This window comes from Centropristis striata, chromosome 1 (assembly GCF_030273125.1).
Source record: "Centropristis striata isolate RG_2023a ecotype Rhode Island chromosome 1, C.striata_1.0, whole genome shotgun sequence".
NCBI classification, from domain to species: Eukaryota; Metazoa; Chordata; class Actinopteri; order Perciformes; family Serranidae; genus Centropristis; species Centropristis striata.
The window spans coordinates 37,479,352-37,507,175 of record NC_081517.1 but is presented as its reverse complement, the minus strand read 5'-3'; the positions used below and the strand labels follow the sequence as shown (position 1 = coordinate 37,507,175).

The 27,824-nt window shown below is 38.0% G+C and overlaps 1 protein-coding gene across 2 annotated transcripts; it reads right to left on the bottom strand.

The window, feature by feature from the left end:
• Positions 1-95: 95 nt before the first annotated feature.
• Positions 96-19,751, bottom strand: arhgef38 (Rho guanine nucleotide exchange factor (GEF) 38). Of its 2 annotated transcripts, XM_059341305.1 has the most exons (14): positions 18,896-19,738; positions 11,664-11,848; positions 10,741-10,858; positions 10,486-10,633; positions 10,358-10,375; positions 10,002-10,201; positions 9,096-9,229; positions 8,405-8,509; positions 8,178-8,297; positions 5,611-5,979; positions 5,258-5,395; positions 4,025-4,226; positions 2,280-2,563; positions 96-650 (listed from the first exon to the last, which is right to left on the bottom strand). In XM_059341305.1, the coding sequence occupies exons 1-14, from the start codon at positions 19,110-19,112 to the stop codon at positions 468-470; spliced, it is 2,421 nt and encodes an 806-aa protein (XP_059197288.1). In that variant the 5' UTR covers positions 19,113-19,738; the 3' UTR covers positions 96-467. The 2 variants fall into 2 exon arrangements, with proteins under 2 accessions (XP_059197288.1, XP_059197296.1); XM_059341313.1 differs by lacking the exons at positions 96-650; positions 2,280-2,563; positions 4,025-4,226; ... (5 more) ...; positions 10,002-10,201; positions 10,358-10,375 and having other exon boundaries at positions 10,482-10,633; positions 18,896-19,751.
• Positions 19,752-27,824: the final 8,073 nt, after the last annotated feature.

The following is a 27,824-nucleotide window of genomic DNA, read 5'->3' as shown; positions in this document are numbered from 1 at the left end:
TTCATTTCACATTCACATAAAATATATATACTTCATGTATGAATCATTTCACATATAACATTTACTTCATCTGTAAATCAGTTCACATATAAAATTAACTTCAATATTAAATCACTTCATTACCAATATAAACTCAACAACACTGAAGTAGAAAAAGTGCTCAGCACAGTGCCCTGTATTTTCCTACCATAATTATTATAATATTCATCACAGATTATTGGTCATGTCCCATTGGGGAGCTCTCTCATTATGAGCTTCTGAAGGCAAAACAGATTTAACATCAACACTTTTGGTATGAGACGCATGATAATCTTGTTATACCGAGTGCCATTTTTACTTTCACAAAGCAGAAATGTGAAGGTTTAAAGTCATTTCAGTTGTGTATTAAATGTGTGCGTTTGTTTAAAATGCCACAGGTTGTTAGATTTTTCGGATATCCTATAAATAAATAAATAAAGGGCCTCTGTTTATGCATAGGACATCCTGCCAAGGTAGTTGGCAGGGACGTATCCCTTCTGTCCATTAGCCTCTGCTAACCACCACTCCTTATTGCCTCCCAGGTCACAGAACTGAAGGATGCGGACATGCTGGTATTCCTGCAATGTCAGCTCTTGGTCACAGCGTGCTTGGAATGCATAAACAGCGTAGAACTGTGGGAAAAGACACAAAACAGTTGTAAAATTACACAAAAATGTAACAATTGTGATTTTTCTTTTTTAACTGATCAAGGCAACGCAACTTTCTATGCCAGGGCAATTTAGTGTGCCTCACAGGGTGTAGTAATAAAAATACACCAAAGGTAAAGTATTTACAATCTAAGAAGTGAGAAAGTACAGGGAAGTGAGTGCCTGAGTCCAGACCTTTGAATCTACAAACTCTAAATATAAACAAAGAGCAACAACTTTACAATTCTGTCGGATATCGGGCAAAGCAAGTGAATCAACCGATACAAAGTGAAAAGATAAAATAGTGCAGTTTAGATCAAGGAACAACAAATTGATTAAATAAAGTAAATACTCCTACATTTAGATGCATAATTGAATTGATTGAGAAAAAACAAAATTAAGGATAATTAAAAGCTAAGCTAAGAAAATAACATTTTAGCTATTTCTGGATAAGAAGAAAGTGTAAAATAAAATGTATATATTTTTTAGCTTTAACATAAAAGTGGTCAAATTTGGGTTTGTCTAATATGATCTTGAGTTGTTCCATGATAAACTAGCGCTTCACCATGTTATTTTTTCTAACTCTTGGATAACCAGTAGGCCAGCCCCACATGTCTTGAGGGTTCTTGCAGGTTCATATGGCAGAAGCATATCAGATATTTATTTGGTTTTTTATATTTTATTTTATTATTTACTTAGTGGCCTCTTAGATTAAAGGTACAGTACTGCACCCAACAAATACAAACTCTCATCCAAAATAGTGAGCAATTTAATTTGCACTGACATCAATAAATAATATGCATCCTCCTGTAAATCCAGTAGGTGGCACTGTTTATCAGCTTTCCACATGGAAGCAAAGAACCAGCAGTTTTAATTTTCATTGGTTGCAATCTACTGACCCTTGTCAACACTTATTATTTTAAGACCAATAACTGTGTCATGTTATGATGAAGATCGGACTCATATTGGGTAGTCAGAGCGGATGAAGACATGACCACGAGGAGGACAAAGCCTTGTAGTGCCGAAGCCAGAGTGACAGCACTGTCATCATTTAATGTTATTCACCCCATTTAATTTCAATGCGAGCTAGACGGGGACACTGTAAAGCTATCAAGTGTGCAGCAGCAGCTCTGCAGAGCTTCTGCTCATCCAGTCTATATAACTGCACACCTCTAGTTTTACTGGCCCTCTGTAATAACAACCCTCATATTTTACCGGGGGAGTTTCATATATGAGGAGGCACTTATGGCCGGTTAAAGTTACATGGCTTGCTGAGCCGTTATTTTTATTGTAATTATGGGGTTTATGTGGTGTGTGGTGGGATGTATTTCAGTTATGTCCCCTATTTTTAATTCCTAAAACTGCTTGGATTATTATAAGTGTTGCACATTGATGAACATAGGCATTCTTGAGTGTCTCTCTGCAACTGTTGATTTTGCAAAACCTTGCACGGGACATTAATCTCCTTGACCTTGACTGTCCTTAAGCTGACAACAAAACAAAGATTTCTTTCTTTTTTTTTTTTGCTGCTTCCTCAGTCCTTAGCAATGCAGTAGCTTAAAATGACATCCATATGGTGCAAGAACAAGAATGCATGCAGGTGACCACACACACCTGCTGCGTCTCTCCGTCCACGCTCTCTCCCAGGTCTTCAGGGCTCTCGAGCTCCCCCTGTAGTCCAGACAGGGTCGAGCTGCTGTCAGTGGTGTTGAGGTTGAAGCTGCGCAGGCTGCTGCTGCCACTGCCTGACACGAACAGGCTAAGGTCGTCAAAGTCCTCATCCACCATGGCAGGTGGCTGCTGCTGTTGCTGCTCTTTGGCCATCTGGCCTGCCCGCTGCGAGTCCCTCAGAGGGTTGTACTGCTTCAGGAATGTGGAGTAGACGTAGCCCTGCGCACCTAACAGTGACACACAGGGACAGTTTGTCAGCATGTTTGACCTCTGAGTTCATTTTAAAGGGTTGGTCCAGTCAAATTACAAAACAAATATCTCTTTCCTCTAGTGGGATCTCAGCATGCAGATTGTTTTAATTTGCACATGTTTTAACGTTTGCATCAGACACATAAAACACTGAAAAATCCACCATTGTCTCAATTATTTAAAGCTATACTATGAAGTATTGTCTTTAAAATGATTCTCAGGTGTATCTGTATCTGCAGAGACCTTGCCCTCTGCCTCTATATTTTTTTTCTTTTCTTTTAATTTTCCTATTTGAGATGCTTCTAGACACCACCCATTGGGCACAAAGCTACAAAAATAGCCGACAAAGCTCCAAAAGATGCAAATATAGCAAAGCAAAAACACCAAGCAGACAAAGCTTGTTTCACTTTTTGTGGAGCATGGGGGAGGGGTAATGTTTAATTGCTGTGTTTACAAACAGCAAGCTACAATTCCTGCATAGTATGCCTTTAAGCATCCCATTTGCATTGTATAAAGGGGGGGGGGGGTCTCCTTTCTGTATTTTGGGCAAACTGACCTTTTAAATGTGTGACAGAAAGAACTAATTCTTTCTGTTTCCTAGACTAAACAACTGCCTCATAAAAAATAAATGGGTATCATCTCTGGTTGATAAATGTGTGTGTTAATATATGAGGCTGCATGTTTTACATTAAGACTGTAAGCATAGGCTAGAGCTTTTGCTTACACAATCTTAAATCCGTGTGTGTGTGTGTGTAAATGTGAGCCAAGCATATTCATAGTGTTGATATCAACAGAAGGATGAACAACAACTTCCTGGGAATGCTTGTAATCCCACAGGAAAAGACAAGTCTGTGAAGAATGTACTTCGCACCAAAAGACATGCACACACACTTTTTTCTAGAGCTCATCAAAAAAGAACTTGTTATTGCCGAGTACAGACAGGCGCACAAGCGTCATCTCGCCGTCCTTGTTTCCGAATACCCATAGGGAGAGGCTTTGTACTCTAGGTAACACTGCTTACAACGTGCAGCGGTTTGTTCCAAACAAGACATCGGGATCTCAGGTGCCTCTGCGAGATGTAGAGGGGAGATGGAGACAAGCTACGGAGTTGGCCCTGTTGTGAGGCAACCATCTCCAGAGGCAGGCAGAGAGGTACCAGCAACCATGACATCACAGGAGCCCCAGGGACTGATTTTTATGTGCTGACTTGTCAGTGTCAGAAAGTAAAGTTTGGTGTGTCTACACAGCTTTAGTCATCTACAATGTAATAGATGCTGGTGTATACACAGAGGAATGTGTATTTAAGACCTATACCGACCATACCTGCAGACGATCTGGTGAGATAACTTAATTCACCTTTGTGTGTCTTACTAACAGAATGCACAAAGAGCCACCGCTGCCCCGAGGGTCTTTGTCCTTACACACATACACACACTTGCCTCCAGTGTGAACCAGCCAGCGGCTGCTGCTCCCTAATGGGTCTGTGTCCTCCAGCAGGGCTACCAGCTCTCCCTCCAGCAGGCTGAGGTCCTGCTCCTGGCAGCCATTACACTTCCTCTTCAGCTGGTACAGACGGCTCACTGGGTATTCTGCCAGCAGCCAGGCACGCTGTTCCTCGGTTTGATGCTGCACCTCCGGCACCTGGATCAGCACAGCACAAAGGGGGTAATTATTTAAAGTGGGTCTGGTGTGTGGGCACATGTAGGCATGTTGCTGGTTATCAGCGTACTAGGGAATCGTAAAGGAGGGCAAAAGGTAATAAGCTCCTGCTACTCACGTGTCCGAGCACCAGCACACTTTCATATATGTGCAGATGTGTAAGCATATGTGCACACCTACACACATATACAGTAGATATAAGTCTCAAGGGATTGATACCTGGTGGAGTTTTGGGTTGCCACGTGCCCCAGTTAATCACAGCCTGGAGCTGCTCTCTGTGTCTGCCTTTGATAAGACTTACAGCAGCTCATTTATGGCTTGGAATTGGTTTAGGAGACTCAGAGGAATATGTGGGACTTTTATTTTCACCTGGAGTCAATGAGAATGAGTTTATACTATATATGGTCAAGCTGTTCTCACTGTTTGTAGTTATACTTACAATATTAATGCACTATATTTTCATAGATAACCCCCGTAATCGTGAGCCATGGAGCACAGCTTGTTTCGACCCAAATTTAAATTTATTATAAGTCAAAGTTTAGGCTGTGGGTCATAATTACTACGGTACACGGTCCGGTGACCTCTAGTGGCCGTAGTAATTATGACAGCAGCAAACGGGGAAGTTGTAGTATAAAGAGCGACATAGTTCGCAAACGGATGGGTCAAAATGCACACATTTACACACAGTGGACCAAACTTTGTGTCCCCAATGAAATCAGAACACATCGTTTATTTAAGTTACATACGTAAGTTATCTTCTGTATGTAAACATGTTTCACATGATGTGAAAGGAGCAGAAGCAGTTATTTTAACATAAACCATGATTTTTGTTTCCTAAAATTAACAAGTTTCGCAATGTTGACCACATGTTTAAAACTGCAACTATTTAACGACATCATAACACATCATACGAACTGCCGATGAGGATATGTTGAAATAATGCAAATTGCAGGCCATGCACATTTTACTCTCTAGATTTGAACACTCATTTTAGATTATTCCCACTGTCTTACCGCTATTTTCTTGTCTCGTTGTCTCTCGAAGCTGACTTTTCGCTCCATTAACTTCTGTGCGTTATCCTTGACAAAAGTCAGATTGTTCAGCTCCTCCATGATGCTGTTCTGCACTTCAGCAATGTTTGACAACGGAGCCTGAAACAGCAAACACAACACATTAATACTTTCAATCGTAAAGGAACATTTTACCGCAAAAAACTGACCATTTCTATTTGAATAATTCACCCTGTGTTCCCTTTAATTCTTAAAGAGTGAAAGGTTTTCTTTTAGAATTCTTTAGGGCAACACAGGGGTGACATTTCCCTTGAAACAGAAAATAACAGAAGGTGATTTATGTATGGGATCCTCACTGGTAACTGCTGTACGGATGGGGACCGAAGTAGTATGCTATCCATCAAGCCTCTGAGCAGGGCCACCAGATACACCACACAGTTGGTCAGGATAGTGTAGGCGGCCTTGTTGAACCTCTGCAACTCCTCCACCAGTAAAGCATTGAGAGCTTCATAATCCCTCCTGGCAGGTCCAGGCGGCTCTTCCGACACCAACGAAGAAGTTGAAGAAGTGGTGGATGACGAGGACCCAAAAGAAGAAGAACGCTCCAGGCGGCTGCAGTAATCCAGCAATTTGTCATAACGCTTCTGGATGAGCTTCTGTGGGGCCGTGAACATGCCTTGCAGGGACAAGAGGGGGGCGAGGACCAAGCGCTCCATACTGTCTTTCTGGAGGAAGAAGTCAATGAGGCGGCAGAAGATGAATAGAGATATCCAGTACTACTCTACATTTTCATTAAGTTTTCTCCATTATGCATTCTATGCATGTAAACAGGTACTTTAAGTGTACTTATGTGGGGTTTTATGTGATTTTTCTTTAATAAATGTCTTGTTTTGAGAATGCAGAAGCCTCTCTAATTCCCAATAATCTTCTCCAAGGGAGACAGTGAAGTACGCCTTAACATTAACATCGAGTACAAAACAGAGCTGCTGCAGCTTGATTTGCATGCAGACAAACAAGGGGAAGTGATTTTATTCAGCTTACAGTAACACTTTAGCCGACATAACAGACTTTATCTATCTTAGTGTGGAGCATTTTAATGGGTAGAACTGAAGTAAAAAAGAACTGTTTCTTTGGTAAAAATGTTTTGTTTTGTGAAAGCATCTACCAGTTACAGCTGTCATGTTTTTTTTATAGTGGACACAATGGATTCCTTTTCATACAAAATAAATCTTTCCTTCTTAGAGTACATATGTTAGTGGCGGACTCATGAAAAAACATGCTAAACTGCCTTCAAGAGTGGTTAAAAACAAGAGGAAGTGCCTTATTGGCTGCCCTTTACACGTGGAAAAAATGATCGGGTGCCCTCTAGGATGCCCCTTCATACAATGAATTATGATGATGTGCCCTCTAGAGCAAGAATATGGCAAACTGAAAAGAACATGTTGTGGTTAGCTAATGAGGTGCAGACGTTCCTCTCTTTGGTAGCTGACGAACAGGGAATGCGAAAGAGGCGTCGCTTTCATGTAGCGCCGTTATGACGAACAGCTTCATGGAGTGGTACTAAGATACAGTCAGAGTTGTTACTCTGACATCCTACTACAGTGTGTGGGGTAGGTAATACAGCAAGCTGTCTTTAAAGTTGTAAAGATTAATTCACACCAATGATACATCAGGGTTTCCCATTAATTAACTAGAGTCTGCTACAAGCTGCTTAAAGTATATTTACACTATTCATGATATAAAGTTATTTTGCCTTGTGTTGCCGTTGCTCAGCAGAGGTCAGAGGGACAAACACACTGTTGCATAAGCCGTTTGGTAGCCGCGAGCCAGCTTTCAAAATAACAGCACAGTGTGTTAACAGAATCCACCACAGAATTTACAAGAATACTATCAAAATAAAATGCCTGAAATAAAATATAAAATAACCCTTATTCTCCTTTAAATAATTCATTAAAATGTGCAATGAGAATATGCAGAGTATATGATGGAGGTACTAGAATGTGTGAGAGGCCGCTAAATTTGGGATTTTATGGGGAAAAATATTCTCAATGGGGGCATGCCCCCAGACCCCCCTAGCTAGCTTTTTTCCACACTGGCTGGCTACTCCATGTCCTAGTGGAAAGCCCTGTTGACAGCAATTGAAAATGAGATGGTAGGATAACGAAGAATTTATAATACAGTATCGCCCAACTGTGAAAAATGTTATGTGAGGCGTTTGCTCTCATTTAGCTCTCAAAGTGCACAAGACTGATGCATTTTACTCATAAATGTACAAAATGTTCTCCCCGTGAGGCATGCCCCCGGACCCCCCTAGTTGGTTAGGTTTGGTTCAGTACCATATCATTAATTACTTTGATCTGGATCTCCTTTAACTTAATGCTAATGCTAATCAAGGATATCATCATCGTACATCATGCATCATAGCTTTTTGCGTGCTGGTGGGGCCCCATGTTGTGCAGAATGTGCCCTGCCCTTCAAACAGTCTGAGTCCGCCACTGACATATGCCACTTATTTTGTAAAGCTTGTCACAGACTTTAGTTGAGGCAGTGCTGCAGTGTGGAGCTGCTACACAAAGAATCTTAAAGATAAAGTCATCTCAGTTTTGGCCACATGAGCAATCCACAGGGAGCAGAGGGCAGGAAAGGGAAGGTGACAGAGTTACTGAGGGACTTAACAGGAAGGTTAAAGGAAATAGAAGAAGAGGATTAATATAGTGGACAGAAGACAGATAGCTATAGGCAAAGTGACTCGCAGTTGGAGGGTGAATGGGAGGTCATGTAGGAACAGGACAGCTAAGCAAAGACAAGAACAAATACAGGATTCAGAGAGAAGAGGGAAGGGTTGAATAGTAAAAACAATTATGCCCAGAATAAAACTTAAACGATACATTTTGGTTGTGAAGTAAAAGAAAGTCATACTTACAAAGTGCTTATAGGGGTCATTTCCATTGTTGTGCAATGAGCCGTTTGTGTCATTTTTGTTTGTATCCTTGACGATGTCCTCCATGTCCTGAACGTTCTGAACAGCTACAGACACCATTTCCTGAATAGCAGACATTAAAAAAACGTCTCAGAAAGTTGACAGAAATATTTCAAACCATTAAAACGTCCACACTTTGTAGTAGGACACGTTAATATTTATCTCCCTACCTGAGTGTGCTGCAGGTAAAAGTGGACATTCTTAGCCAGCTGTTTGACAGCCTTCTCCAGACTCCTGAACAGCTTCTCCTCTCTGTCAAATACTTCATCTCTCACCTACAAACACAAGGGTTTTAATATGTTGCATAAAAAGTACAAAATTTGCATTTAAGATAAGATATAACTTTATTTATCCTGCAGTGGGGAAATTTAGTTGTCACAGCAGCTCAAGATACAGACACAAAAAAATGGATAAGAATATAAAAACAAGACATATACATGCATTCTATATACACTATATAAATACATTTCTCCTATTTGGCATTTATTATTAATATATATTTTTTGTTTTGCCTTATATTCAATTTTCTTATTCTCTATTCCCCAAGAACACCAACATTTTTTATTTTATTATTTTTAATTGATTGTTATTTTATTTGTTTTTTTTTATTTTTTTTTGCCTGGTTTATGTTTCTATATTAATTTAGTTATATATTGTTTATGTTTTTATTGAAAGTGTGAAAGAATGGTAATCATTTATATATATTAATAATGTCCATTTAGGCCAGAAAACTTTATTTCATTCAAATTGTCAAGTTGTTGACTTGACAATTAATTCCAGAAAAACATTTATTACACATACTATTTTTAATACAGTGGGTGAGTAGTAAACTCTAAAAAGTGTTTTGCCACCATGTTTTACCTGTGGTTCAACTCCTGTGAGGATCTTGAGAAAGCCAGCAAATCTGTCGCCTTTCTTGCGGATAGAGTGGATGTTGAACTTGTTTAGTTTGCCCCTCAGAGTGCCTTCATCATCCAACCTCTTATACTTCATAACTGAGAATAAACAGGCAGAAATGACTTGTTACTAAAAGTACTGTTCATAAACACAAGTTCAAGGTGCTTGTACTTTTCTTGAATATTTTCATTTGATGCAACTTTATACTTCTACAGAATCCAGATTTTACTTCATTACATTTATCTGACACATTTAATTACTTTACACATTACAGGGTTTTTTTTAATCTTCATTCTGTCCAGTGAGAAGCCTCTGTCTCCAGATGTGTCCTTCGTGATAAACTGAAGTGTTGCTTTATGTGTTGAGAAAATGATCCTGATTCTTAAATTAAATACATCTAAATAAAACCCCTCTTGGATTAGCTAGACAACGCATCTTCACAAAGCTGAAAACAGGCTCAAAGTTGAATTTTTATAGATATGTGGTTCTCACAGGACAGCAACATTGCAAACATATTGATATCTTATGGAATATGACACTGACAGTAATATTTAACTACAGAATAAGTACATTCACTATTCATACATCAAGTTCATTTTGCTGATAATGCTAAAATACTTTTACTTCAGTAAAGTTTTGAATGCAGCACTTCTACTTGTAGTGGAGCGTTTCCACTGTGTGGTATTAGCATTTTTTACTTAAATAAAAAAAGTGATTACTTCTTCCACCACTGTGAACAGGAATATGAAACCAAAATTTAAAAAAAATCAATTTGCTATAGACCTGCTTTAGGTAGCAAAATCACAAATTTGAGAAATAGACATTAATGATATAACACTCATCTATGTATCAGTATAAATGAAATCTCACCTATGTCTTTGCGTCTTTTGAACTCATTGATGTTCACATTGATGATCTTGGTGGCAGTGAACGCCTCTTGCAGTGGACTGTAGTCCGGGTGGTCTTCAGGTGTGGCGTGCCACAGCTCCCCGAGCAGCAGCGGGTACTTCATGATCCTTTGGACCGGTTTGATGAGCAGTGACCCCATGTCCAGCAGGTTGGGTTTACCTCTGTGCAAGTAAATATATGTTACAGTAAACAAGAAGAACCTTCATGACTTACAGAGCAGAGATTAATAAAAAAAAAAAAAACATTGTATCACAGTATCCATGCCATGTTTAATATTCTAAATGACAATATACATTTTTCATTAAAAGGGTACTTACTCTTGGTCATAGATTTTCCTGTAATAACAAAAAAACATATCAAAAAAGTTATAGGTAGTAAATTATAATATTTAGAATATCAGGGAATTTATCAATAATTAGATAAATATTTGGAGAAAGTGACTTACTTCAGAGATAATACACAAGTGGTGAAATGTTGCTTTATTTCTTCATTTTTCTCGTAGGCTTTCAGTGACATGTTGGCATCATCGTGATGGTAACAGTAAATCTTATATACATCTTCTAAAGCTGCCTTCGCCTGAATGAATATCTCTCCTTCAAATGGAAATGGGACATAAGATTGTTTGACCAAATATAAACCATAACTGTGAACAAGTCAACAAATACTTTAGTCAAGTGAAAATCAAAATGGCCTTTCTTACCTATAACAACTGCCTCTGGATCAGGCTCAGTCATGGCTTCATGCAGCCTGTGAAGAAGTGCTGCAGAAACCTCACACACTGTCTCGGTGTTGGTGAACAACCTGTCCACATCCACAACCTGACAAAGGAAACTATACTGTCAAATTATGGATTTTACACATTGAATACAAATGAAACATTGAAAATCTGCTTATAGCATGTTTTCTGTCAACATGACAATAAACAAGAATCATGGTCAAAAGAAAACATATTTTGCTAATATTAAGGTTCATACTTATTTAGGTATATTTATATTAGGTATGTCTTATATTTTAGTTTTCTACTATAACATGTTTAATGCCTTAACTTTAAAAACACAAATTCTTTTTCTCACACTGTCTGGCGCCTGTCCCTTCCATATCTGCACATCTCTGCACCATCACTGCAGCCGGGGAATGACTGTAATGGCACTGTAGCTGCATTTTCTACACTTATATAGGATAGTTGTGACATCACAACTTAAGGGACAGCTCGCTTAAAGGCACAGTTTCTAATTACAGGTTGTGTGTATTCCTCTGTGTGCATTGATCATTATACATGTCACTTTTTCCAGTATATCAATTCATCTGTTGGCCACCCTTTATTTTCCAGTTTTACATCTGGCACAGATTTTCACTACATGATTATCCGGCCCAAAACATTTCAGCTGACAATGTTTTTGCTTTCTCTAGAGAAAATTTTAACAATAAAAAATAATGCTATGTGTTTAATTCATCTTTACTTTTTCTATTGTGCATTTTTTGTGCAAGTTTTTCTTGCTGGTGGAGTATTTACATTGAAGTTTACAGATGAACTGCTGCAGTATGTGTACAGTAGATGTTGTTGGGGTTAAAACCACATTTAGCCTGCAAAACGCTTCACTGGAGATCCTGAGAAGCATCTACCTGCAGATTTCGTAGAGGCTGGACCACCTCTCTGATGCACAGCTCCAGGTCTGTGAGGAAGTCCTTTTCAGTCTGCACAAGCTCTTGAATGACCTTTGCCCTGCGGTTCATCTTCCTCAAACGCACCTCCTCTGGCTCCAGTGCTGGAGAGTGGATGGTGGAAAGGTGGGGTGGGGTCATTTTCTCTGAGAAAAGATGACATTATAAAATGAGTATAAAACAAACAGGTGTCATTTTGTTTATTTCATGGCCGGTGACATTCTCATGCACTGCATCGATGACAGCATCTGGCCTAATGACTCATACAAGTCATACAAGGACATAGAAAAAGGATGATGTTGGTTGTGAGTGCGCCTACATTCCGCTGTAAATCTGCAATTTTCCCCAAAATGTATGTGTTTGCTATCATTTCAAGCCATCTGTGAGCAGTTTCTGAAATGCTGGTAAACATTCTGCCCCTGTGGGCTGTGCATGCTCAGAAAAACCTACATCTCTTTCTAACGCATCCGCTTGATGCCTGAGCAGCCATCAGTATTTCACGGTGATATAATTATTTTGACTCAAGCGCCAAAAGGCCTCACTTAACATGCCAGTCAGGCTCGCTCCTCTTTTTTTTATTGCTCTGCTGCCTAATCAGTCTGTGGCTGCTCTGTGCTTTGCATGGCAGGCAGGAGTGTCTGTTCAGGGGAGAGGGATGCTGCCTCGCTGCCTAATCGACGCCACACATCACTTCCTTCTCCGAGGGGGAGAGAGAGAGAGAGAGAGAGAGAAACAGAGAGAGAGAGACAGAGAGAGAGAGAGAGAGGTGGAGGGAGGGAGACAGAGGGCTGCGAGCCTCGTGTCAGGTTACGGAACTAATCGTGCCACTGATGTAATGCTCCGTCGTGCTCAGGCATTCCATCTGCTCACACTCTGAGTGTGCAGGGGGGGGAGTGGCACACAACGATAAACACACACACCTACATATGCAAGGACACACACACACACACACACTCAGACGGATTCACACAGAAATACATACACAGTCATGCATGCAAACAAATTTACCAACCCCCACCACAGCTTACTCATGTAGCATGCACAAGATTCAACCGAAGAAGTTCAACTTATACAAAATATTGCCAGAAAATGTCAGAATCTATTAGGTCCCCATTTGCCGAAGAATATTATACATATAAGCTTAGCAGGTAATGATTATTGCAGTCCAGTGTTGGAATTTAAGTATAATTTTGAGGTGCTTTTACTTTCTTTGAGTATTTCCATTTTATGTAATGTAATGTTTTCTACTAATTTACACATTTTAGGGGCAAATATTGTACTTTTTATTCCACTACAATTAGCTGGCAGCTTAAGGTACTCAAATCAATTTTTAACATGAAAAATATGATCAGTTTAAAATCATTATGCATCTATGCGTTATAAATTAAATCACATAACAGTACATGAGGTAGTTTAAATTAGGCTTATCTTAAAAAGTGATGACATGAAGAGCTACCAGTATTAGAGGATGAGTTTATAGCAATGCATGTGATCTTTGTAATGGAAAAAAAATTATGTTCTCCTCGAGACTCAAGAATGACATATTTAAAAAATGCTGGAAAGGACTGGTTGAGTAACCCATATCAAACAGATATTAGGTTAAAAAAAAAGGTCTTAGGTCTTATTGTAACTTCCCTGGTTCCCTGCTACACGTGGATTTTTATGCATATGTTTGTATTATTTTATATAAGTTTGCTTGTTCTTTTTTTTCTTCTGGTATTATTCTTGTACATATATATATAGCCTTATCACAACATGAACATGCTGCTTAGATAAATGCATCAATAATAATAATAATAACACAATAATATATTTGGAATATATTTAACAATCTGAGTGGGTCGTTCTGCATAGCAAGTACTTTTGATGCTTTAAGTACATTTTGATGCTGATACTTTTGTATTTTTACTGAAGTAAGTTTTGAACGCAGCCGGACTTTCACTTGTAGTGGAGTTATTCTGCAGTGTGGTATTAGTACTTTTACTTAAGTAAGACATCTGAATACTTCTTCCACCACTGGTCCAGTCACACCCATTGTATTCACACCTCAGCTCTGGGTTTTGACCAGAACTCATTTCTTTGCACATGATACGCAGTGGGCAGGAAAGTGAGGAAGTAGCACTGTCAATGAAAAAACAACTAGGGCAGTCACAGAGACATTCTTCCCTTTTCTCTATATTTCCATATTGTTTCATTGAAAAAAAAAGTTTCAAGTTTCAAATGCTGTGAATGAAACTACAGAGCTACCATGAGGGAAAGAGAAAGTGGCGGAAGCTGAGAAGAATGGCTTGTGTGTCTCTGGCTAGTTGGCACTACTTTCTCATCAATGTGAACACTGTACAGATTGTGCGGCTGATTCCGGCAGAGATCTGATCTTATTGCAGCACTGAGTACAGTGCACCCTACATGAGACGCAGGAATGAAACGAACACCTGCAGAGGTGAATCATCACACTGCAAAAAAAGAAAAGTTGGGTGAACTCAAAATTTCAAGACTTAGATCAATTTTTAAGTTGGACAATTAAACTAAATATTTTAAGTTTTGTTTTTGAGTTTGCTCAACTCTGAATTATGATTTTTGTCAACTCAACTGTAAGCTAATGTTGCGACCACAATTTTGAGTTAGCATTGATACACTAATGGCTACGAACTATTGTCCCTTGTTGTCAACCCCAACTTAAAGATATAAGTAACAACAACTCACAAACTTGTTTTTGAGCATACAACTGCTTCCTTTGTTGTGCTAACTTACATTATTGCCCTAAATGTCAATCATTTATATTTCCAAGTTTTACCAACATAAATCACTGTTTTAGGCCAAAAAACACAAGTTGGCTTTTTTGTCTGAAAATCTCAACAAAAACTCAAAATTATCAAGTTCGCAAAGGCAACATCAATTTCAGGTTTGAAGAAAATTTCACAGCTGTATCTTCATACAGATCAACTTTTTTAATGCTTAATTATTAATCATGTTCACCCATAATGTTGGAATAAAAATATATATATATATTTTTTTTACCTCTTTCCATGAAATGATTGCAACAATGTGATTTCTCTTGATAAAGTGTATAGCTTCTCAAAACTTTTTTAATCAATCTCTTCCAAACATATCACAATGAAAATGGAACCACAATCAACAAAGGATTGTGTCTGGACACAAAATTATTCCAACTTTATGTATTAATGATTCATAACTTTATAACTTTATTTATAATCTGCTCATTTTGGACTTTCTATACAAATCATGTACAATAACTCAATTGTCACACAGGTGTACATATTTGTACATATTTCTATTTACTTCAAATGTATGTCTATATTTCGATAATTTCTATCGTATTACTATTTGTACATATCTTTTTTACGTAAGACTTGCATTTGTATTTATATTATTGTTGTATATTTAGTATATCACAGGGTTTTTTAAATCTTTATTTTAATTTCATACTTACTTATTTCTATTTCTATTGTTATACAGCAGCAACAAAGCAGTTTTCCCCCCATAACGTTTTTCTGATTGTGATTCTGATTTTAATTTATGAAGATTTTTTCCATTTATCATAAGATATCGTGTCAAGTTAAAACTATGTACAGAAAGACAAGGATTACTTAAAACAAAACCAACAAAAAACACAAACATTAGAGTGTATTTCAGCATAGATAGACAGGACCGACCAGCTGTAGAAACATGAATACATTTTTCCAGGCCAAATAGAGTACTCACATGGTTTATTAATGTTTTCCAGATTATAGTACACAACTCTAAATGTAGTTGTAAGGGTGCATCTGATTTCTACCAGCTTGATGTTCTGCACAATATCTTTGATCCATTGGCTGTGTGGTGGAGTCTAGAGTCTATCTAACAGAAAGGAAAAGCCACTGGCCTTCTGTTATTGAGGAGAGAACAGGTCAGCCTTTAATACCAGGTACAATTGTGGTCGTCTTTTGTACAGTCAGTGTATCAGTTGAAGCTGCTGCAAACCTTCATCCCTCTTTTCATCTCCTGTGAATGACTGCAGACAATGTAACTGCTGAAATGAATAAAGAATTGCAGCTTCCTTCACAATTCAGCTTCTTTGGCTATTAAATTGTGAAAATATATAACTAAGTCAGTGCAGCACAGAAATAAACCAAACTGAACCTGTTCTGTCTAATGAAGCTTTGTAATGAATCCATGTTATATATCACTGTAGTGTCACATTTTACGTCATTATAAGACACTGAAATGTTACATAAAAGCTTCAGCAGTATCATGAAGTGTCGCGTGTCTACAGTGTGAAAAGAGACCCCAGAATCAGTGAAAACCTCCGCCCGTGAGAAAAGTTCCCCTGGTGATAGAGATGTTCTGGTGACTTGTTGGACAGATGCATGTTTTATTAATAATCTGGTTTTATCTCTTTTCATGCATCATCATATTTAACCTGTTTTCTTGCAACATGCATGCAAGTCTCTTTTAAAAGGACTTCTGTGTTAAAGTTATTCTAGCCTTGAAAAAGATTCCGCCACACTGACACATTCATGCAATGATACAAAAACTAAAATATATTATAGTCTATCAAGACTCAGAAGCAGTTCTCAAACTGCGCTGACTTTCTTTTTTTTGCCAGCATTGTGTTTGGTGAGGTATGGTTGCCGGCACAGGAGTTCCCATGAAAGTGGATACAGGGCTTTTCACTGTTCAGCCCATTGAAAGGGATCCAACCGACAGCCCAGGAACAGAATACAAGGCACGGCGTATCACATATCGGCAGCAAGAAAAATTAGTTTGCCACACAGCAGAAGTGCACAGTGGGATGTGCTGAAATTGAAGAAAGCCTTAAAATATCTACAAAAATGTTCACAAAAAGAAAAGTTGGGCATTTATCTCATTCATATGTTGGTATTTGTTGTGTCTAATTGAAAAAAAGCCATATAACGCGAAAAAAGTGTCACACACACACACACATACACACACACACACACTCACACATATACAGTGTAAAGATTTTTTTTAATACAGAAAATCTTTAATAAACACAATGTTCTCCCTTATTTTTTAAAGAATCCTGACTGACTTTTGAGGGGCAAAAAGGTGTTTTAAGAAGAGAATTCCCAAACTGTTAGATTATAATTGTAAAAATGTTTGTTTGTTTGTTTGTTCGTTTGTACTAAAAGTCATAAATGGGCATTTTTTTCTCATAAACTATCTCTTTTTAATTGTCTTTAGGTGCAAATGGGTTAAAAAAGCAAATTAAAACCCACTTCTTACTTGGTTTTGGACTGATAAGACAACTTTCACACACACACACACACACACACACACTTGCCTTATCAGCGGCTGCTCTGTTTACTTAAATAAAGACACTCTCTACTCCTTTTTGCACTTTCTGTTTTTCTTGACCGACCTGCATAATGGCAGGCTGAGTTGTCAAAAAAAAAAAAAAACACAGGGGTGTTTTCAGTAAACCAATCACCCACCCTGTTTGACTTCAGGCTGACGAGCATTACATATTTACAGTGGTATTACCATTGCAAATATTGACAGAACGATGACTTCACTGAAAGAGGAAACATGTGAGTTGCTGCAGTTCTCATCTGCTCGTCAGACAGGTTGGTCAAGCCACAGAACCATGGCAACGTGAACCATGACATCAACATGTCTAATTATTTACAGTAACTAAATAATATAATTCTGGAAATGATTTACCAGCACTAAACTCACATAAAGGAAGTGTAATAAACTAAATATTCACATATATTAACCCATAAATCATGCTCTGAGCAGGTTACTTTGATGTTGGTTTATAATGTTTGACGAGTGGACTCATTCTTACTGTGTGTGTGTGTGTGTGTGTGTGTGTGTGTGTGTGAAAGCTTTCTTATCAGTACAACACCAAGTGAGAAGTAGGTTATATGCCTAAAGATGCCTTCATTATAACAAAAAATGCCAAAACATTTGATTGGTCCACAGTCTTGACTTTTGGTACAAAAAAACGAACTTTTTGCAATCGGTATCTAACAGCTTTGAAAAATTTAGCTCACGTTAAAAACCACCTTTTTTTCTCCAAAGCCAAAGTCAAGATTTTTGAAAAATAAGGGAAAACATTGTGTTTATTAAAGCTTTTTTTGTATGAAATAATTTATTTACACTGCATATGAGTGCACTTATGTGACATTTAACTTGTTATGAGATCAAATACTTGACTGTGCTGTTTGTAGTCTGACAGATACAGCCATTTTTGAGAACCTGGGGCTCCTGTTATTTCCCAAAATATAAGGGATCACATTGCAAAAGCAGCACTGTGTACCAGATATACTATGATAAGAAAAAACTCAGTCCAAAGCTCAACAGTTCCACCAAAGAAATTGAAAAAAAAGTCAGCTTCGGGCAGGAATGGGTTAAACAAGGTGCCACCTGTCATATTGGCATGTGATGTGTATTGTTCACAGGAGCGGAAGTTCAGGAACAAGTGCCACAGGAAAGCCTACATACTAATCTTTAGTAGTAACCCCCTGCTGACACAGTGATGTCACTCATTTTGCCTGAAGTGCAGCATTCCCAGTCACTGACAGCAGTCTGAAGACAGGTGAGGCCAGTTTTTTGTTCTGCTACATGGACATGGTTTATGTGTCAGTAAAAAGACTAGGTCAGCACTTGTGATGAGGCAACATACAGGTGGATTAAAACTTGAACTCACTGCCAACTAGTTCTTACTTTCCAGGTCAAGCTCTGCATGTTATATTCAAATCAAACTGAGAGATGGATTGTCTACTGAAAGTCTTTCGCTAAACTCGGTGTCGGAAAATAATCTGTACATCCTTCTTCACACGTCACGAGTGTTTTGGTCTTGTTTACCAGCTGGTCTGGAGCACTTCTAAAGCCACTCCTCTGTGCCTGAGTTTGGAGCACAGTTTGCATATGTGGCTTCATCCCTGTGGGAGTATCTCCTGCTCAACACATAGTAACACAACAGGTGCCCAGTATCCTCAGCTATAGAGCCGTGCATTTGCTGAATTTTAGCCCTCAAGTTATACATTCTGCTCTTACAGTCCATCAATACAGAACATATTCATCTAAAAGTTCTCCTAGCTGGCGTGTTATTGACAAGTTTGCACTGTAAAGAGTTGAGAGACTTTTCAGACTGTGTGTTGGCTCACGTGTGCATAGATTGTTGCCATAGTTTTGACCCCTGGGGAGGTCATTAGCTGGCGTACCTTTAAGTTTAGCGCTGTACTCCGTCTTGTCAGACTGACACCTCCTCACCAGCGTCCCCAGGTTGATGTCACCTTTGGCCATGTCTTCAGCCACGATAGTGTCCGTCCTCCTCCTCTCCAGGTAACGCAGGAACACAGGCCGGTTCCTCCTCTTGATCGTTTTATCCTTCTCTTTTTCCTTCTCCTTCTCACCCCCGCCGGCCTCACTGGGATCCATGGTGAGGCTCCTTTTCTCAGAGCAGTGAAGGAGAAAAAGAAGGGGAAGAGAGAGGGACAGGAAGAAGGAGAGAGAAGCAGAGAGAGAGAGAGAGAGAGCCTGGGAAGTGCAACAGGTGTAGTGTTCTCTGTGCACTGCCTGTCAGCTCTGCACAGGTAATCTAGCTCCTCCCCGTCTCTACCTGTCATCAGAGCTATGTGGCCACACCTCTTTCCTTCTACTCTTCCCTCAGGGCATTCAATTCACTCAGGGAGAAGGTTTGAGGACAGAGCAATGACCACCAGTTATCATCTTTTTATTGCTTTTACCAAAACTAAATGTCCTTAAAATAAAGTGCATGCAAGACCTCGTACAGACACTGACAATAATGTGCCAACTGGACAAGGAAGTATTCATGTAAACACCCAGTGCTGTAAATCACCCTTGCCTTCCTTGAAATGCAAAACAAGTAGGATTGACCTTTTAAACTTCAATAATGCATGTCCATGGCATATACGTTTTACTAATATTAATATATTTGAAAAGTACAAAACTTTTGATTCATGGTTAATAGCAAAACTGTCCCCGCAGTAAATAAAAGAAAAAGGGAAACAGCACAGAAGAATCGAGAGATTAAGAGTAAACTTGCACATCTGCAAATGCAGGAGAGTTACCCCTGGTTATATTTGCTGATCAAAGTTCACCAAAGTTAAACACGATGTGAAGATTTGCCACTTCACCCAGATAGAATGGAAGTAAACAGGAGGCAAATTTTCAGCAATGTTAATGTTGTGCATGTGTGACTGTTCCTTAAAAGACACAAAAAGCTGGATGACAAAGAAAAACATGAAGAAGACAGACATGAAATAAACCCTAAAAGGGCTATTGCAGACTTACTAAAAAAGGAAATGTGTTAGTGTTATTGGGCAGAAAACCACAATCAGATGCACTGTAATAAATTATTCTGTAGTCATTTCATTTTACTTAATATATTTGATAAAATGTATTAAATATTAATACGTCCTTGATTATGAGGCAGTTGTTTAAGTAACTTTAATATAAAAATGTTTGAGATGGAATCTACTTATTTTCACCACATTAAATATAATCTTTATGTATATGTAATTCTAAATCAAGGGAATTTTCAATGAATCCAACACAATAGAATTAGTCAGTTTTTAATTGACAGCCACTTCCTGTTAAGTTGTTATCAACTCAACTTGTAACGTAGTTAGATTTGATTAATAATATTGCCTGCAATCTGTTGCCTCAATTTTATTGAGTAGTTATTGTTTATCTTTTTTTACAGTGTGTTTTTTTGTTGTTCTGTTCAAACTTAGAAGGATACAGAGTCAAATTGTTTTTTTTTTAGTAATTTGACTTGTAATAAGAGGGGTAAAGTACAGTAAGTGGGTCATTATTGCGAAAGAACCCGACAGGATGGAGCAGGAATCAGCATGAAGAGATTCCCTTATATACTACTACTACTACATGCAACAACTTATTTAACCTATTTAACATGCTAACATATATTTTTTTTCCAATGTGCAATATTTGTAAAATTCAAAGTACTTTTAGGAAAACACACACAAACAAATACAAAAAATAAATATTAATAATAATGTCAAATGTATGTATATACTGTGTGTATATATACATGTCTTATTTTTTATATTCTTATTCTGTCTTCTATATCTTTGTGTCTGTATCTTGAGCTGCTGTGACAGGTAAATTTCCCCACTGATAAATAAAATCATATCTTATCTCTTATCTTTCATTTTATAGACAAAAGTATGCAGACTGAGTAACATTGTTGAAATGAGCTTTAAAAGAAAATGTGCTGCCCAGGATGACCTGCCATCCACTGTAATCTTTAACTCTAGCAAAAAGCAAATCAATGAAACAAAATCAACTTACAGAGTCTATTCCGCCACAGCAGCAGCAGCATTATAATAATATTCTAAAACTCTCATATCATAATTGTATTTCAACGAAAGTGCAAAATGTGTTCAAGGTCAGTGGTTTTTATTGGTTTTGATACAACAGGATCTGTATTCGTCAGCAGTTGTAATCAATTTTTCATATTATAATAGGCATCATATTTTGAAATTCATTATTTTGTGAGAGCAGTTCATATTACAAAAGTACCTCAGGACAAGAGCAGTCAAAAGGCATTTCCTTAGTTTTTGTCATCCTATTCCAAAATGTGTTCTTTCGTGTAACAACCTATAAATTGCCACTCATAAGTGTTGGATCTGGTTTGACAGGTAATTCATCAGCACGCGCTGCCAGAATGAATTCTGGTCGTAGCAACCAGATACTGCGTTCCTCGCCAGAACAATGAGTGGATGCATTTCCTCCCTATTGAACCTCAGGTAATGAGTGCTCCTATTGTGTTGTCAGATCACTGTGCAGTCTGCTCATAGCACACCTGTTTAACTTCCATTAGATAGATGCACACATATGACACTCAATCATACATCAGCAAAAGACTGTATATTTTTAGTGTCATCATCAACATCATCATCATCATCATCATCATCTGTGTCTTTTAAATGAAAAATTAAATGAAGAATTAAACTATTTAACATTGTCGTCTCTGTTAAACAAGCAGAGTTAAATTGTATTCAAACGAAAACACACGTCAATGTTAGCAGTGTTATGTAACCAAGAGGACTTGGTAAACCATGCAGAACAATCACATACAGCACTCTCTACAAACATGGAATTGAGTCAACAGTGTTATCTCTCCTGAGCTCTGTCAGCGTGGCGATATTAATTGTTTTGCCCCGAAGGAGCTTATGTGACATAGTGTCACTCAGGGTGTGGCTTCTCTTGACCTCCTCAAAGAGAGGAGTGAACTCTTTCTCACACCTTAGAATAAAATGGCAGGCAGTGAAATAGCGTCATTAAACCTTTTCTGCCCACGGAACAAAATTATTTGTTCCCTTTCTGATAAATCTATGATACTGGTCATATGTTGAACTTTTAGACATGTTGTTAGAAGTCTGGACAGTTAACCCTTTATCGGGCAAAGAACTATATTTGGTAACTTCAGGTAATATTTAGAGAAAAAAGTTGCAAATTTACTAGATTAAAGTGGCAAATCTACAAGAAAAAAAGTCGCAGATTGACAAGAAAAAAGAAAAAAACAACTTTTTTCTCCCAGATTCACCTCTTTAACTCTTAATAGGACACTCATTGAAATACTTGCAAATTTCAACCCTAGAGAATATTGGAGGATGTTACATACTGCCAGTAAATGTGTAAAAAAAAACCATACGAAAATAATATTTTGAGAAAAAAGTGAACAAAATTAAAGTGGCAAATCTATGAGGAAAAAATGCGTAGATTTATGAGATTTAAAGCTGTGAATCTGGGAGAAAAAAAGTAGTTTTTTTCCCACTTTTTTCTTGGAATTCTGCGACTTTTTTCGCGTAGATTTGCCACTTTAAATCTCTTAAATTTTTTTCTCGAAATATTACCTGAAGTTACCAAATATAGTTCTTTGCCCGATGGGGTTAAAAAGGGTTAAAAAGGGATTGTTAAAGTAAATTAGAATTTTGTAGCTGTAAATGTTTACATTGTCATTGTGTTTGTTTATAGTATGCAGTGTACGCAGAAAATTGATATATTTGTTTGTATTGTATGCTTCAGTTTTACAGAAACAACATCAGTAAAGCCACACCTTCTCAAGTACAAGGTTTATTGGAGTTTTTGTTTACTATCTGTCTAGCCTTGCTTAGATACACAATCGTGAGGACAGAATAGTCTGCCTCTACTTTGGATATTATTTTGTCTTTAAAATGCTGGAAAGTAGTAGCCTGGCTAACACCAGACCAAATCTCATTGGAGATTAGGTCTGGACACCTACAATGCTTTTCTCCGTAGAGGAGGTGTGGTTTACGATCCTCCGGAGCCGTTTATTGGACGCTTAGAATGTCTATCAAAGCGTCTGTAGGTAGCTCTTAGCCAATCAGATCAGTTATACCAGATGACGTAGTAGAGCAACAGAAATGGATGTTTGTTGTGTGTGTGTCTGTGAGAGAGTGTTGCTGCTGCTTTGCTTCTTCAGTTCTCGCTTTCTGCAAGATTATTTATTTTCACGCTTTATTCCCCCTCATGTCATTCTGCCCCACACATCCACTGATTTTATGGGCAATAAACAAGCTGCTGCGGGTCTCTGGGGGCTCCGCTGTCCCCCGGCTCGGAGCCAGATCACCGGCGGTGACCGGCGGTCTCGCCGGCTCGGCGCAACGAGCCGCAGAAACCGCCCGTGCGGCGCTAATAGCCCCGCTACCGGTGATCTGGCTCCGAGCCGGGGGACAGCGGAGCCGCTGAGAGACCTTTCGCCTTTCAACTTTCGCTCTAAACTATTTAAAACACCATCTACAGCTAAAGAGAGTTTCGCGTCTGCAGCAGCCATGTTGGATCCGGAAAGCTTCTAAGTGCCGAGTAGTACGCGTCATCGTCTCACCGTCCCTCCCCGCTCTGTGATTGGATCCCTAAAACAGGGCTAAGATAATCGCCTCGTTTCCAGACTGGCTGGAGGTTCGAAATCAAATTCGAGCGCGCAAGGCAGTCTGGGTATACCCAGGCTAGGAAAGTAGTAAAATTAGCCATCAAAATATCAGGGAATCTTGATAACTGACTTAACCCTCCTGTTATGTTGTGGGTCAAATTGACCCATTTCAAAGTTTGAAAAATAAAAAATAAATAGTTAAAAATATTTTTTTCCTTAAAATAATAAGAAAAACAGAAAAGAAAAGAAAATCAATGTCATGTAAAACCATTGTATTTTATATGTAGGTCTTTCCAATGTACATAAAAACATTTTTTAACATGCATTTTATGAAAAACGAGTGAATTATCCTCATTGAACCATGATCTGTGAGAGGTAAAGAACACCATTGCACTAAATATTGATTGCAATGGTTAGTAATGGAGTTATTAATGAAATATAAATATAATTTTGTTTTTTTTTTACATGTTTTTGACACTTTTGGATAATTAAACATGCCCTGGGTCAAATTGACCCACAAAGATTATTCCTGAGAAACGAAAATAACATGAGGGTTAAATCATTGATTCAGTTATTTTTTTGATGCTCAACTACAACTACTTGTTTCCAATTGTTTCCACTGTACTTCAGATGATAAACTTCACAACAGAGTCCATATGATGCAGGTAGTATGACATATATTAGTCAAACATAAATAAAAAGTCACTACTATGAGTGAACAAGTCCTCCATCCCATACGACCACATAGGTTGTTTGCTCCTACACTCTGATCGCCTCCCAGGAGGGTCTCCTAAATTAGCAACCCTACCAGTAGCAGGAGATCAGAGCTAAATGTAACAATTGCTGTGTTACACATGTGGTTAACCCTCTGGGGTCTATGATCGTGCTATCCTGATCAGATCATGTGACGTTTACAACCTGGTCTCACAGGATACCGTGAAATAGCCACGGAATCACTCCAATTTCCGTCAAACTGACACGGATTTCGCTACAATGCAAGTTAATGACAGTCATATCCCGTGGCTATTCCAACATACAAAGTGATTATGTACATTCACTGAGTGAATATTTAGAAAATAAAACATATATTTCTCGCTAGAAATGTGATCAAAATCCATTTTTATGCAGAAACTAAGTCAAAATATTTATTTTTTTCACTAAAAATTAGAGAACCGTCCGCCATGTTTTTTGTTCTGACCGGCGGAACCTTGTGACCAAAGTCACGTGACTTGGACACAAACCAATAGGAATAAATATCCGTGGAATAGCCACGGGATATGACTGTCATTAACTTGCATTGTAGCGAAATCTGTGTCAGTTTCATGGAAATTTGAGTTATTCCGTGGCTATTCCACGGATTTTGAGTTCAGCAAATCCGTGGCTATTTCACGGATTCCTGTGAGACCAGGTTCGACGCGCCTGCTATCAACTTCACTCCAAAGTACAGACTTGAAACTTTCTCCCAGTTTTTGTTTGACATTCCTAGGTCATGTAAAACCAAAGATATGAAAATGAAAATGTATACTGATGTAGTAAAACAAGTGAGAAGTAACTGACTTTCATACAATCAGACTTGTTTTGTGGAGTCGCCCCCTGCTGGTCATCAGAAAGAATGCAGGTTTAATGCACTTCTCCATTGGCTTCACATTTCAGGCCCAGAGGTTGCTGAATAAGCTGCTTGTACAAATGTACAAACCTATGAGGCCATTTTTTTGCCGGAGAGTCTTTTCTAAGCTGCTGTTTGAGAATGATTATGAGCATGTGTTTATAGCTAACAATGATTTTCTTGTGCTAAAAGAAACAAATGCTAGCAGGACCTATTTTAGAAAAAATAAGTCTTATTTGTCAGTAGCAGCAGTAGCAGCTGCCGGGGGAAGAAGCTGCAGAAGCCAGCCAGGTGAGTGAATAGGGGGAGGGAAAATAAAAACACACTCATGCCTGAAACTGTCTTTTACTGCTGGCCACTTGGGCGCCATCACTGGAAGTCATGGTTGAGTGCTTTGCTTATGGGCACAGAAATTGAAGGAGGGTTTTTTTTTTTTCATTTTGCTTTCCATCCAGATTTTCCAAATCAGTACAGAGATTAAAAGTGAACAAATACAGACATTTTAGCCCTGTATCGACCCTCCCTAATCTCACTGGTTTATTTCCTTTAATCATGTCAAGTCACAGTGCTTTGCCCTTGACCACTACTGTCCAACTTACAGGTTTATAGCATAAAATACCTTCTAGTAAGAACTACAAGGTTTGCTCAGACACATGCAGTATGAATAGTATCTTGTTCTTGACAGAATCAAAGCAGTTTTGGGAACAGTTTCAAAGGCTAGAATCCACTTAAAGATTTAAATAAAGCAAACATTTATGGCTGCAAATATGTGTGCGATTTGTTTGAACAGAGACCAAGCTATTCAACAGTAAAAGAGACACATTAAGGTTGCAGGGGTGGGTGTTTGTTTATGACACAATGGATACATAAGGACTTTGATCTCATGATGTATTGTGAAGATTACCACCAGCAAATCCCTTAAGCTCAAGCCATAAAAACAAAAGCAAGGGGACATAAAAGCAAGAGCCATTGCAACATTTATGATGGCTCTCAAAATGCAGGCTATAGTTGCCTGAGAAAGGAGGAGATAATTATCTCTACACTCAGTTACTGAACATAGAAGAATACACTACAAAAAAGAGGTAAAAAAAAGTACATTCGCCTAATGTTAGTGTTTAGAGGTCTATAAACTTGTACTTGTGCTGGTTTTTCTAGTTTGAGTAGTACTATAACTAGCCAACAGACCTTTTTTCTTGTCTGTTATCTGTGTGATGGAAACAGCAATAATAAAAAAGGACAAAAAAACAGAAAAGAACAAAGAAAAGCAAAAAGATAATCATCCCAGATTAAGCTCCCTTTTTTTCTCTTTATTAGCTTATTTAGCAGTTAGCTTACAAAAAAAGATATATAACAAAGGTTTAGTTCCAAGTCCTTGGACGATGACATTAGTTTGCCAAGAAATGAATAATGTGAGTTACTATGTAACATAAAGTATGTGCTTGTGTGTGTTTGTGGTATGTGTTTTGTGGGCCGGTTTGGCTCGGTGGCAGCAGCAGAATAAAGCTTCTACACATGGACCACAAGCATGCAGTGGAAGAATTGTGAAGTTAAAATAGAATAAAACTAATGACTTCCGGTTGCAACGATTGTGTTATCAAAATAAAAATGTTGACAGTCACTTACAAGCAGCTACGTCATCTGTTGATGTGTAGTGATGCATGCCAAAATCGGTCACTTTGTTTAAATTATATGTAAATTAAAGGGTTAAAACATGTGATTAATTAATTAATTAATTAATGAATTTGCACTTAAGTGTTTTGATTCTGGACTTTTTATTGCTGATATTTATTGTCTCTGATCCTATTTGTGCCTAATTTTAATATTTGAAAATATGTGTCTTGAATGCACCATTTGAGGCTAACACAATTGTGGTATTGTTATGTTTGCATAATGACAATAAAATAATTGAACTGCTACTGAAGTACCTGTATGATTTGGTGACTGCCCTAAACAAAATATGAAAATTTAGCCTAGTGATAAAAAAATATATAGCCTATATATATGTGAGTAATTAAAGTGAGAAACTTAAAATAAGAGTTAGTATTTCAAAAATAATGCCAAAGTATCTTAAATTATAAGTTAATCTAAAAAAAAAAAATATATGACTTGGTGTCTTAAAATACTGACTTTGTATCTTGAAAACCTTCCTAAAATTACTTATCTTGAAATAATGACTTAACATCACCAAATAATAACTTAACCTTAATTACTTCATGTCGCAATAATGACTTATAGTAGCTATAAAATACAGTATAGTATCACGAAGTAATTGCTTATTATCTCTCAAAACTAGGTCACTATTTCGGGAATGATTCTTATTTTAATGACCATAGATTTTTTTTTTTTTTTCATAACAATGGTGGATGCCAGCAGAGGACTTACCTTCATTCGGTTTATTGTTTTCTGTTAACCTTTTTTTTTATTCTTTGTGAGTATTAGTAATTTAACAGATCTAGCCGTATTTGTCCATCATTGGTTTTTCTTTTTTTTATTATTTGTAGCGTGTATTAGCATGTATAAAGCTTTTATTTTGAAAACCAATACCCAGAAGCACTGTGGTCACCCTGTTGGACTTGACGCCGCTTTATTTGTGTGTGGAGGCGGA

Excerpts from the sequence above, each read along its gene's own strand:
- arhgef38 (XM_059341305.1), bottom strand. The coding sequence starts at position 19,112 with ATGGATCCCAGTGAGGCCGGCGGGGGTGAGAAGGAGAAGGAAAAAGAG. Across the intron at positions 9,230-10,001 it reads CAAAAGACGCAAAGACATAG|TTATGAAGTATAAGAGGTTG; the intron begins GTGAGATTTCAT and ends GTTTATTCTCAG. Across the intron at positions 2,564-4,024 it reads CTGGCTGGTTCACACTGGAG|GTGCGCAGGGCTACGTCTAC; the intron begins GCAAGTGTGTGT and ends TGTCACTGTTAG.